The sequence below is a fragment of the Melanotaenia boesemani genome, chromosome 10 (assembly GCF_017639745.1).
Source record: "Melanotaenia boesemani isolate fMelBoe1 chromosome 10, fMelBoe1.pri, whole genome shotgun sequence".
Lineage (NCBI taxonomy): Eukaryota > Metazoa > Chordata > Actinopteri > Atheriniformes > Melanotaeniidae > Melanotaenia > Melanotaenia boesemani.
The window spans coordinates 35623950-35638297 of NC_055691.1; the positions used below are offsets into that span (position 1 = coordinate 35623950).

At 41.4% G+C, this 14348-nt stretch overlaps 1 protein-coding gene across 5 annotated transcripts in view; it reads right to left on the reverse strand.

Annotated features, from left to right (window-relative positions):
* kcng4a (potassium voltage-gated channel, subfamily G, member 4a) overlaps positions 1 to 14348 on the reverse strand; it is a 60127-nt gene that overhangs the window by 780 nt on the left and 44999 nt on the right. For all 5 annotated transcript variants that reach the window (XM_041996608.1, XM_041996607.1, XM_041996609.1 and 2 more), the window contains one exon: positions 1 to 883. This exon is cut by the window's left edge and continues 780 nt beyond it. In XM_041996608.1, the coding sequence (XP_041852542.1) occupies positions 1 to 883 (883 nt within the window). The remainder of the gene's footprint in view (positions 884 to 14348) is intronic.

Consider the following 14348-nt stretch of genomic DNA (forward strand, 5'->3'; position numbering starts at 1 on the left):
AGAAAGCTGCAGCTGGAAGGCTGTGATTATTATTTCCTGCAGCTTCACCACCTTTTCCAAGCAGAGCCAGAGACTCCAGTGAGTGCTCCCTGTCCTTGTTTAGATGCAATCCCAGTCCAGATGGAACTGAATCCTCCTTTCCTCCTTCACCTGCCACCTCCTGCAGCTCTTCTGTGGCAGCAGCTGCAGCTGCAGCAGCAGCAGCACACTCCTCTTTGAACAATCGGTCGTGCTCCATCTTGAGCTCTTGGTAGGAGCGGGAGAACATGTGGAAGATGGAGGTAGCAGGGAAGGCCATGATGAGGATCCCACTGAGGATGCTGCTGAGTGCAACAACCTGTCCTGGAATGGACCTTGGTACCATGTCACCATAACCTACAGTTGTCATGGAGATAATGGCCCACCAGTAGGAGGCGGGAATGCTGCTGAAATCATGGGCACCTGTAAGCTCACTCTCAGCTAGGTGGACTAATGGGGAAAAAAGGGTGACGGCCACGCAGAGGAAAAGCAAAAGAAGGCCAAACTCCCGGGTGCTGCGCCTGACCGTCAGTCCCAGCGTCTGCAGGCCGAGAGAGTGGCGAGCCAGCCGCATCACGTAGAGAATCCTAAGCGCCCGTAGAATCCTTAGCACCAGACCCAGTTTGTCCAAATAGCCCTTACCTCCTCCTGGTCTTTCATGCTCCGAGGCGGGATCCTCCTCTGTCACCACAAGTGAAACATAGTAGGGCAGGATGGCCATAGCGTCAATGATGTTGAGCGGCCCTCGGAGAAAGTCCAGCTTACTGCGAGCCTGAATGAACCGCAGGATGAACTCCAGGGAGAACCAGGCCACACACACCGTCTCTATGATGAACATGTTGTAGCACTTGGAGGAACACTCGCCCTGAGGTATAATGAGAAGGAAAAGGGTTCAGGGAAGAGAGACAGGGGGAGGAAGAGAGATTGAGAATGAGGCAAGTAGGGGTTGGTAGGGAGGCAGACAGATGGGAAGACAAACAGGGGAAGATTGGGAGAAGACAAAAAATCCTGAGGTCAGATAATCACCCAGAGTATCCATCAATAAATCATAAGTTACCATCACTCAGTATGCTAAAGCTACTGCAGCTGCACCAGTGGAAAATGCAGTGACACAATCCATCAATTGTTTCATTTGGGAAGTCTTTAAAGATTAATGTTACGCTCTACGGGAGCTGTGACAAAACACAATTAGGCTTGCCCTCTAACTACAGTATCAAGGAAGAGCAAGGGAATAATAAAACCTCTTTGTAAGATTACAGGGGTGGGAGGGGGGTACTTGGAGTACAGATCACTACAGTGACCTTTTTGCCAAAGCTTTGTTGCATCAGAGCTTTCCCTCAGTCTTATTTCATTATTTCTATTTTCTTATGCTTATATGTGGCATCTATGTTTCATTCTAATCAGTGGAGGTTTTGATCAAATTAACTAACATTTGGGCTCTGTTTACACATTTCTATGGAAAAACCCCCAATTTTTTCCTTTGCGGAGTCGAAAAAGTTGCATTTGCACAACAGCAGAGTGAAAATTATCATCATGCAGACTGAAAATGCAAATAGGACTAAAAAAATTATTTATTGTGCATGCCAGGCCTGTAGTGGGCACTGAAACTTTATCACAACACATCCTACTTGTGCACTACATCCTCATCATACCTGAAGTCATGCTGCTTGCAGAGAGATGGATTAGTTTTCTAGCGCTGCCTTTTCCAAATATAATTTCAGGGGGTTGCCAGATCAACAAGTAAGTAAGTAAGTAAGTAAATAAATAAATAAAACACGTTATTGGTCATCTTCTTCAGACTGCTCAGTGTAAGGCGGGAGACACCACAACGTTTTCAGTGTCAACATGTCACACAAGAAATGCTTCTTCAGCTGTGAGGGAAAGCAACATTTGTTCAAATTCCCAAAGGAAACAACGGTCAGACAGCAATGGATGGAGTTTGTTTTTGGGAGCCAGCCACAGAGTTGGACCAGCATTTGTATTAGTGACCGACACTTCACTGAAGACGGCTGGATGAATAAGAGCCGGTTCAAACGAGGGATCTGCGACCAGGCTTTAGCTGAAAGGAGGATCTGTTCCTACTTTCAAGGATCGCGCTTCTAATCCTGAGCTACAAGCTGTAAGTAAAACTGAATAAGTTGACTGTTTATTGTTGACAGTGTGTGAGCAACGGTCAAACTAAAGGAATTAAGCCACACTTATTTTACCTGATCGCTACCAGCAGGTAACACACATGTAATGGTGGCCAGAAAATTAGTGGTCAAAACTGTAGATGGAAATGCTACAGACATAACAACCAGGGTAAAAACATCCAGCTGATTAATCACGTGAAACAACAGATATACTTGGAGTTGCTAGAAATACAGCTAACTATAGTGTAACAATGCATTAAAGTGTTAGCAAACAACATCATTAGCTTTTCTATTTCTTGGCAGCAGACATTTTCCACCTCTGTTGGCATGTCGGTGCATTTGCCACATGTACACCTATTACCAGGGGCATGTACAAATATATAAGGCAAGTGAAGGATGGCCAACAACGTTATTTCAGACTATAGTTGTTGAGGATTGCTGAGTCGTTGCGGGTTACTGAATAGCTGCAGGTTACCGAGTCTCTGCAGTTGCTGAGTCGCTGCGGGTTACTGAGTAGCTCCGGTTTACCGAGTCTCTGCAGGCTGCCGAGTCGCTGCGGGTTGCTGAGTCACTGTAGGTTACTGAGTAGCAGCGGGTTACCAAGTTGCTGCAGGTTACTGACTTGCTGTGGGTTACTGAGTAGCTGGGGGTTACCAAGTCGCTGCTGGTTACTGAGTAGCAGCGGGTTACCAAGTTGCTGCAGGTTACTGAGTAGCTGCGGGTTACCAAGTTGCTGCAGGTTACTGACTCACTGCGGGTTACCAAGTACTTGCGGGTTACCAAGTCGCTGCGGGTTACTGAGTAGCTGCGGGTTACCAAGTTGCTGCAGGTTACTGACTCGCTGCGGGTTACCGAGTACTTGTGGGTTACCAAGTCACTGCGGGTTATTGAGTAGCTGCGGTTTACCGAGTCTCTGCAGGTTACAGAGTAGCTGCAGGTTGCCAAGTTGCTGAGGATTGCTGAGTCATCGCAGGTTACTGAGTAGCTGGGGTGTATGAAAAATGCTGGATTGATCCCTGACCTTGTGGACTCAAATACTAAAATAAATTAGCCTTAAAGGTCCCATATTATGCAAAATTCACTTTTTAATGGTTTTGGAACAGTCATACTGGTCCCCCCGCATGTGTAGGAGACCCGTAAGTGTGAAACTCTTTCAGGCGCTCTCTCTCCCCCCTGCTCCACCTCTAGGGAAGTAAGCGCTGAAATGAGCTTGTTTGAAAGCGTGTACGTTATGACGTCATAAGGGACAATAACCACTCCCCACAGAGCGATGGACCCATCTACTGGCTCTCAAAGCCCGCCCTCTAAAAATCACCTAGCGCCCAGTGTTTTTCCCTCTTCGGCAACCCTCGTTAGCGGACATGGCTAAGCGACAGAAGTACTGTTCTGTTTGTGGCTGCATAAATGAACACGAAAACGTTTTTTTACTTCCATCCACTGAACCCACGGGGACTGAGTGGATTAATTTTATTTTTGGAGGAAATGTACCCGGAAAACTTCCAAAGGTTTTGCATGTCTGTGGCCAGCATTTCAAAGAGGACTGTTTCCACAACATGGGGGCATGGAAAGCAGGCTTCGCCAACCGTTTGAAGCTGAAGCCAGGTTCAATACCAACTGTCCGTGACACAGCTGGAGAGGTAAGAGCTGGCAGTTATTTTATCGTTTCGGCCTTATTAGTCTGATAGCTTGAAAATATATTAACCTGTCAATCACCTCATGACGGGCGATGCGATGGGCGGAGCCAACAGCTGAGCTGCTCCACCAGGGTTCAGCCCACCATAAACGGCACATTTCTGAAGCTGCTAAAAAGAGGGAGGTGAAGAGAAGCCGCTGCACTCAAACTGAGGGTCGATTTGTCCATACCATGGCGGAAATATTTCATTTAGATATTAATGAATGGTCTCAGATTGGGAATAAAGTGTATAATATGGGACCTTTAAATGAGCAAAATAGAGCCACTTTAATCAATCAAATAAATTAGATTTTTATTAGGGCTGTCAAAAATAACACATTATTAATCTGTAGAATTAATGTGTTAATTCTTTAACGCGTTAAGTTATTACTCATGCCATTAATAAAAAACAAAAATTCAGAATAATCTTGGTGAGAGAATTTGATGTTGGGCATAGGTGCTTTAATACATCAGTGAACTGATTCCACCAAAAGCCACTTTACCCTCATTTACGAAGTTTCTGACAGTTTTCCAGCATGACATTCAGAATTTGTATCATTGGTTTTATCCCACTTATTAATGAAGCTTTTGACAATTTTCCACCCTTACATTTAGAGGATGCTGCAATGTGATCCATTTGATATATCACACAATTGACCACTCAGTCATTGTGTAGCAAAGGGTTGCGAACAACATATGTTGTCTTGAGGGTTGTGGTTAAAGACATTTGGGAACCACTGATCTAGCAAATTCTATGCATCTTCACTGACGGCATAAATGTTACACAAAAAAATGCAGGTATTGCTTAAAGAGACCTTAGGTCCCATGTTATTAAAAATTCACTTTCTAAAGGTTTTCTAACAGTCATGTATCCTCATAGCCTGTGTATGAAGAAATAGAAAATTCTGTCTCCTCTCTCACTTGCTTGCTCCACATTTTAGCGAATGTGTGCTCAAACAGGTGAATCTGATATTTTTCCCCTTGTGACATCACAAAGGGAAAAAACATCCCCCCTGGCATTGGATCCGTTACCGAATAAACGAGAGGTTAAAACTTTTTTTGTTTTACTGTCTCAGCGTTGTCTTGTAAACAAGGCCCTACTTAAGGGGGTGGAACGTCTGTGGTCATGGCTAAAGAACCCATAGTTCAGTCAGTCAAAAGCAGAAAATTGCTAAAATCTCTAGAGTCAACTCTAATACATGATTGACATATCTACCCATTTTACATGACCTTTCCTTATGGCTCTATATTTTCATCACACTGTTAAATTTTTAATGTGAAAGCTTTCTTCAGCATTTGCTATCCGAACGGATCCTATTTTTTTTCTAATAGATGGACATTTTTTTTTTAGGTAGCACCTATTTCTTTGTGATTTAATTTTGCACGTTTTTTACCTCTTTAAGGAACACTGCATATTGACCACATGGCATATCTTTTATTGAGATGGACATTGTTTGTGTGCTCGCGCTGCCTCCTCTTTCACCAGCTTCTCCTCATTTCCTCAACTTTTCTCATTGAACTCTCTGCATTTATCTTTCTGTGCTGGGTCTCATCTATTTCTTTGCCATCCCATCTTTCTTTTATTCCCCTGCCACCTTCTCCTTTCTCCTCCAGCCTCCAACTCCACCTTCTCATCACTCATTCTGTTTCCTCCTCCATCACCCTCTCCAGACCCCTTCCCCTCTAATCCTTCATTCTCTCACACTACTCTCTTTCTGCATTAAATCCTTCATTAATTCAATGTTCATCTAAGTGAAACACGTCTCCTTCCAGTTTCTCCATGCATGTGCATCCTTGACACAAGTGTCCCAATCTTCCTGCTCTCATTTATCACTTGTGTCCTCTCTGCCTCTTCTACTGATCCTCATCCCACCGTGACTCTTAGCCCTTTACTTCAATCCTGCAGAGTGATGCATGCCTGCATAATTTGTGGTTTGGTACTGCAGTGCTTGACTCTAGCCCATATGTCTTTGTGCATTTATTTATTTATTGATTAACATACTGGCACTTTTTCAGAAGACCTTGGTGTCATATTTGATTTGGGTATAGATGTATATCTGCATCTTACTAAAAAAGAGTCATTCATAATCAACAAAGTGCAAGTTTTTGAGCCCTTTAACTGGGAGTCCCATCCAGTTTACATTCTTATTTCACTTTTGTTGCACACTTTTTCTTTTCCAGTGGCTTTTTGGTTAGGCTTAGACATAAATACAACTTTGTTAGGATTAAAAAAAAAACATGATCACAATGGAAACAATTGCAGAGATCATGTGGGTATCATCTCTAGATCTCTATTAACATCTTATGTTGAAAAACAAAGTAAATAGGGGTTGGCACAGAGCTGGGATCAACAACCCTCAATCTCTTGAGTCACTGCCCTTCAGGTTTTAGATCAGGGCTACTCAGTTTAGTCCCATGAAGGCTACAGTTTTTCCAATGTTTTCCTGCTCCAACACACTTGACTCAAATTAATGAGTCATTGTGCTTAACTTCGTAGGCTGTTGGATCCATCTAATCTGAGTCAGTTGTGTTGGAGCAGGGAAACACTGGAATCCTGCAGGACTACAGCCCTCGTAGGACCAAAATGAGTAGCCCAGTCTAGATGTTTTCCTGCTGCAATACACCTGACTTAAATTAATTGGTCATTAACATTACCTGTGCAGAACTTGACAACAAACTTTTGGAGAACATTCAATTAAAATCAGGTTTGTTGCAGCTAAAACCTGCAGAACACTGGCCTAAGTGGTCCAGATTTGGTGATTTGATGAAACCGTGATCTTGTATTTAAACAAAATGATTTACAAAACACACACACACACACACAAAAATTATATGCACTACCTCTGGCACTACATGACAGCACCTGGGTCCAACTGGACTCACAGCAGTCTGACAATCACTTAATGATGACGTCCCATCTTGTTTGAATTCATGCTCGCTTTGTTCTTACTTTCAAATTTAAGTCGCTCTGGATTAGGCTGCAACGATTAGTCGGCGTTGTCGACAATAGTCGACAATAAAAATAGTCGACAACAAATTTAGCCATCGACTATTGTCGGCAAAAAAAAAACAAAAAAAAAAAACTACAGAGTGAGACATCGTCTTCTAATCCTATCTCTGCTAAGAGTTGCACAATGCACATGCGCAAAGAGGGGAAAAAAATACAGAGTGAGACATCGTCTTCTTTTTTTTTTTTATCTCTGCTGAGAGTTGCACATGCGCAATAAAGTCTGCCAGGGGAAAAATATGGTGGCGGACCAGGGAGGAAAACCGCGGCGGAGAACGTTAAAAGTCTGGGATAACTTCACGTTAAACTTACAAAATAAATTAAATACATGTGAGATTTGTAAAGCGGACCTTGTGTACCACGGAAGTACGTCTGCAATGCTCGAACATTTAAAGAGGAGGCACGTCGGACTTAACAACCACATGCAAGATTTCAAAGCTGAAAGTGAAATAAGATCCATATATAATAATCATGAGATACATAATCCGATTGGTCGACTAGCCGTTTTAATAGTCGGTGACTAATCGACCATCAGAATAGTCATTAGTTGCAGCCCTACTCTGGATAAAAGCGTCTGCTAAATGACTGTAGAATAGAATAGAATAGAATAGAATAGAATAGTTCACGGGTACTAGTATAATCTACGGGTACTAATATAGGCTAGGAGTACTAGTATAGGCTACGGGTACTAGTGAAAGCTTGGTTGATTCGCTGCTTGCCGGCACAGATCAGCAGTTGTCAGTGCAGCAGTATAAAGTGGGGACTTAATGGCTCCATCTGGACAGTCTATGATTTCTCCAGAGGTTTGAAGGACCGACTGGGGATATTTGTTCTTTGAGCAGAGGACATTTAGAAAAGAAAAGGACAGATTTGATAGTTTATAGGTTATTCTCCTGAGAACCAGCACTTCAATAAATCACACCTTAATATTAACCTTTACACCTCGCCTCCTCAATCTTACATTTTCTCATATTTTTCCTCTCTGATGTCCAGCACTGCTAAGATTTCTGTCTGGCTTTCCTGGATTAATCTCAAAGACACTGCTGCTCTGCAGTGTATATATTAACTCTGCCACATACACTTTTCACTGGTCATTTATTCCCCGTCTCGCCGCGTCCTCTCTCTCATGCTGACATTAGGCCTATCAGGGTTTTTTAAACCTCCCCCTTCCTCTGCAGAATAGGCCATTTCAGCTGCAAGCTTCCACCTTCCTGAAAACACACGCAATTACACACACAAAAGCCTCCCACAATACCAACTATTTCTCTGACCTTATCTCCTCTGTATGATTCTCTGAGGAGCTAATGTAAGTGACAGCACATTTCAGCACAGACACTCTTCACCCCAGCTGCCGTGTCTATAGGGTTTCACATTAACCCTGGTATTAACGCATCTCAATGTCAAACTAAGACAAAGACCACAAAGAGGGTGAAGGGCACAGTAAATGAGAACTAAGTAACTAATGTGTTAGCATATTATAGCCTTTCCTGATATTAACATAGAAAATTGCTTTTAATACCAGCCTCAAAGCAAGAAAATACACATCTTCCTTCACTTTGTCAAGTTTTGTTTGAGTTCTCTTTGCTCTTGAGTTTCACAAACAGGTGGAAGGGATTGATACACACACACACACATTATAGAAGCTATCATAGTAATAGCTTTAATGAAAAGAACTAATTATGTTAAAAGGAATAAAACACAACATGATCTAAGATAGTGCATGAAGTGAATAAAAGAAAACCTAAAACAAAATTGGGAAAAGCTAATTCTAAATTATTAAATCACCAACTCCCAACAACTAATAAAACACCATCTGCACTGAAATTAAATTATTCTAAGTTTTAGACACTTTATATAACCACATAAAAACAGTGGGGGCATGGAAGAATCTGAAATAGTTTTTACTGTTTAGGGCTTATTTTCTTTCTACAGATGTTTTTATTGAATTTATTGCCTCCACCTTGGTGGAGGCCAGGTATTCAGCAGTGTTGGTTTGTCTGTTAGCAACATAACTCAAAGTTCCGTCTTTGCTCGGGAATTTTATCCAAAGCAAATTAAAAATGTGGAGCAATTTAAAAGCTTCAGACGTGTCCAGAAGCTAAAAGGGCAGAATGCAAATGAACAGGAGTGCAAAGTGGGAGTCAAATGTTACATAAGGAGATTTTCTTGGAAGATACAAGTAATTCTCCATCAGGAATCTTTTGCTTTAATAGGGTTTGGTTCCTCATTCCACTGATGTGGAGTTGGAAAAATCTAAGTTGAGTTTGATGCATGTATGACACCATGTATCATCATCTACGATGGCGCCTACCGTCATCGTCTAGTGTATGAATTTGAATGACTGGATTAGTATTAGTGCCTTGGATTGAAGACTGACTGGCATGGAAAGTGAGTGGAGTTTGATGAAGCGTGAAGTGACGTGAGGTTACACGATGGGTGGCACGTAGAGTCAAAACTAAATGATCTCTACATTAACAGGCTGGTGTTTGGGTTTACTTTTCCAGTACCATTGAATTGTCGTTAGTGATCTCTCTCATTAATCTTAATTTCTTTCACTAATCAATGAGAATGAGTGTTAATGATTTTATTAGAAAGATTCACAGCAGAATGAAATAAGCTTCATTCTTCTCTTTCCTTTATAGCGTGGATTAATCTCACGCATGCAATTCAGGTTTTCACTGTAAACTTAATAAGAGCATAAAATATATTATATGTAAATAACTGATATTGGTATATTTTTTATATTTCTTATAAACCAGCCATATCATAACTAACTGCTGCATCTTGCAGAGTTTTTCTTTACAAGCTGGTTCTGCCATGAGTGACCCATCACCGTCCAGGGAGACAGCTGCTGAATGCTTCAACGGCAGGGTCACTTTGTGTAGCATGGGTTTGATATGCAAATTCTTCTCTTTACTGATGGACAAGAAAAAGCTTCCCAATTTGAATTACAAATATGGTTGTTTTTTTTTTCTACTAGTGGATCAGATTAAGGTTGCCCCATGGTTGGTAATCAGAGCAATTCTTCCACTAAGCAGCTGTCATACTGCACTAAGAGCGTCGTGGAGATGCAAGCTTTACTAACTGCTGCATAATTATTACAGCACTGTGTTTCAAACTAGGCTATCATTCTTACGAAGGCTTCCTGGTGCTATGATCTGACATTTAATTTAACCCTATAGCTCTTTCACAGCATGCCCCTGCAACTCTCTGCTTGACTCTCAGGATCTCTGTCTTCCATGATGATTCTGCAATCCTACTAGATCAAGGGGTTCAGGTAAAAGGGGGAACAAAAGAAGAGAACAGATTCTGCCTGTCACTGAGCTTTACCTTGCATCAGACCTTGAACAACTTGTACTACTGAGCACCTTTTTTTCCATTGCTGCTGCACTGACCTTGCCCTCATATGTAAAGTGTAAAGCTCCAAAGAAGAATAAAGGGAGGAGAAATAGAAGGGACTTCATGGATGACCAAGAGGAAAACACAGGGGAAGTGGATGAACTCCTTCCTGAAATCCTGCATAGCAAGCGTTGGGTTCACTAGTGATGGGTTATTAAAGAACTTCGGTCTAGTTACACCTCCATCCGTCATTTGGCTGTTTTTTTCTGTTACTTGATTACAGAATGCATGCACAGATGCACACAAGGCAAAGGGTGCACGTTGTGGTTTATGTACCCATTAAATTGCAAAAATCCTTGATACATATAATTATAAAATAGCAGCCAGCTAGTCTTTAAACACACACCATCAACTGACTCTAATGGAGCTTGGCTCTTGCACTGAGCACCATAACCTGGAGGTGAGTGTGATGGTTGACCTGAACAGTTTTATCTCCATGTGCTGGTTTTAGAATGGGCTCATCACTGACAAAGACCAAAAGCCTGTTCAAGCACAAACACCCTAACAGAGGAAAGGGAAGGCGGGCAGGATGAAACAGAGAGGAAAGAGAAGAATAGAAAGGAGAGTGGGTGGCTGAGTGGCACAGAGAGGTGAGGGAGAAGGAGAGTACAAGATAACTAGATGAGGGAAACGATGTGGTGACATCTGAGGCATGGGGATCCCTTCACAGTCCACACGTCTCTGTTCTCCATCTGTCAGGATACTGCACACACACCTGCACACACACTAAGAGAAACGCATAAATAAGCAATGAGGTTTTCGCTTTTCAGCCTGTTAGGCTCTCTCCTCCAGGACTGTTTCATCAAAAATGTCTGTGTATTAAAAAACAATAAAATAGTAGTGCACAACAACAAATAGAAAACATGCACGTGTTCCTGCCTGCTTGTTAATCAGTGTTTTTGTACGCGGTGACTTGATGCATGGAGCTGACCTGCAGTGTGAAGGAAGTGTGCAACTGCAGTATAAATGTGATTCTCGTGTGTTGAACACACAGTGGCGGACACCTGCTGCTGTGAATATAACCTCAGGAACAGAGCAGCTGTTGTGATTGTATTTACATTAGAGTCATTTTTCTGCCATTGTCACAGCTGTTTTTCTTCTCCAGATTTCAGTTTTTTCTTTCCATTTTGTTTCTGGTTTCCTAGCTTGACATACTCCACCTGGCCGACAGTGTGTTGGTACCTTCCTTTACTGCACACCTGAGCTTCCTCATTAGCCAGTAAAAGTCACATGTTCTCTCCTTGCTCTGTCCCTTTCTCTTTCTTTTCCCTGCTTCCTCCAATAATGTCCTCTAGCATTTATTTGACAAATCAGCCACAGCATGAGTTCAAAACAGCCAATGTGTTGATAAAGCTACACTGCGCTACTTTAATATATGAATGAGTAAAAAGAGTTGTTTACATCTTGGTTGCTATGTTATCTACCGCAGTCCAATGCACTGCAAGATCTACAGTTTAATAGAAATGTAATTGCATTCAAATGTCATAAAAGACTATACTTAATTTAACTGTGATATCTTAGAGCAGGGATCACCAACTCCGGTCCTCGAGGGCCAGAATCCTGCAGGTATTGGGTGTGTCCCTGCAGCAACACACCTGATTCAAATGATTGGGTCATTAACAGACTTGACAAAAAGCTGTTATCCATTTTATTTGAATCAGGTAGGAAAACATCCAATACCTGCAGGACACTGGTCCTCGAGGGCCAGAGCTGATGTTTTGGAGACCTTTTATTTGGCTTGAGGTTTATTTGAGATACCTGATAGAAACAGAAACAGAAAGGGGGTGTTTACAGTTGTGTTAAGAGTTGGTATGCATAGTTCTTCAGTTAAAACCATTAACACTGTTATTGGTAGATCCTGCCAGGAATGAGCCATCAAAAATGGGGACCATCCCCAGAAAACAGATACATGTGGTCATCCCTCAGATGGTCAGCAGTGTCAAATCCAATACTGAAGACCATGTTGTCAAATCAACCTGCAGTCACCATGCAATTAATGTCAATATTGCATTAGATTTGCTTATGGAGGCACACTGCAAAATATTGACTAGTTTTTGAAAAGTCATTTATCTAATTCTGCAGTTGAGCCGCTGACAGGAATCTGAACTCAATTTCATTATTAAAGATGTAACTGCATTGGCACATACTATAAATCCATTAACGGATAAATTCTATGATTAAAGTCTGCTGGCTCTAGATTTGCAGCAGATCCTGCAAAGTTAAAGCATCTTCTTACATGAGCTTAAGTGTAAAACTTAGTAAGTTTGCACCATTAATGCAAAGTGTTGGCAGAGCACAGGATGACTGAAGTCTGCTCACCATTTAAGCTAAAGGTGTCCAAAGCAGGTCCTCGAGGGCCGCTGTCCTGCAGGCTTTGGATGTTTCCTGCTGCAGAACACCTGAATCAGATTGATGGCTCAACATGCTTGTGCAGAACTTGACAACAAGCTGTTGAGGAGAGCAATTTAACCCGTTAAGGCCCAAGCCATGAAAAAATGGTAAGAAATATTTTTTAAATATGAGGTCTTTATTTGGCCCTTTAACAAAATGTAACAAAAAAATTAACATTTTTTGGGGGTGATATCTACCATTTATTACCATGTGATATATTAAAAATATAATAATATGGTTTTTTGCTTCTGGGTATCTATTAAGGGACAGAAGATAGTATCAGATTGTGTTCAACAGGATTTTGAGCAAAGTTTATACCATAAATTGAAGCAAAATGTCTCAGAAACTGTATGTGACAAATATGTCACGTCGGGCTCTTATGGGTTAATTTGAATCAGGTGTGTTGGACCAGAGCTGGACACCCCTGGTTTAAGCTGTGGCTCTCATGCGCGATGCCTTGCTCAGTTTTGTTGTAGCTTAAAATAATTTAGATTTAATATTTAAAAAAAGACCCACAGCACAACTAATCTGAACACTCACTTTATGAGACATTACCCTTTGAAAGACATCTTCATTGCTTTAACAACACATGTTGCCTTTACAGACATGGCTGCAGAGCGAGAAGACAACCATAAAGTCTAAACATTTCCATACTTGGAAATATTAAATTCCTATTCTGTGCTGTCACTGGACTTCAAGCTCATTTTCTTATAAATGTACATTGTCTTATTAATGTGTTTATATCTATTTTTTACATGACCTTTATGGAAAATTATACCTTTCCTCTTTAATTTGCCTGTGTCATTCTGAAATTGTGATATATTTGGTGCTCAGGAACAAAGTATGCCTGTTCTTCGCAGGCACAGTCTCTAGAGACAGAATATACTAATCCAGGAGCACTCAGCCAATTCCACTTCAGGTGGTGCATTTTTCCACCGCCTGCATGTCAAGGCCAAATACACAGTAATGGCTAGAACATATATCCATCAGCTGCAGTTCACCAGTCAACTAACTGAAAATAAATATTAAATGTAACCAAGCCAGGTTATAACTCAAAAGTTAATGTAAAACTTTTCATTTTCAGGTGATATTTTCTGCTTTGTTAGCAAAGTTCTGGCAGTAAACTTTGAAATTTATGGACGTTCTTGAAAACAAACAGTTGGTTTTGGTATGGTAGCTCTCATCCGTGGAGAAAATGGTGCTTCACCTTCTGGATTATGCACATACACTGGAAAGCAGGCTTTTTATACTGCTGCAAGCAGTGCTACATGCCATGTATGCATCAATCCAAAGTTAAAATCTAATATCAAAATGTCTAAAACTGCCTCGTTTTTTTGCAAACTGAATTAGTTCTCTGCATTGTGCTGTTCTTGTCTGTGATGTGCAATCCCATCAGAGCATTGATGGGATAAACACCTCACACTGTGCCATTCCCTCAATAATCCCACTTGGCATCCATGCAGCACTTTAGATGAAGGGAATAGAGCTCGTAAGCAGATAGGACTTAATAGACATGGATTCTGCTCTGCACTGATGCAGCCGCAGTAGATGTGCGCCTGCAGATATAAACTGAGATGAAGTGGAAGGGAAGTTGTGTGCATTGCATTGCAATAGGGACTTGTAGAAATACCATTTAGTTACATAAATATTCAGACCCCTCTGAGGTGTGACGAGAATAGACAATTAAAAATGAATGAAAAATAAACATTCACTGTTTATCAGCTTTACA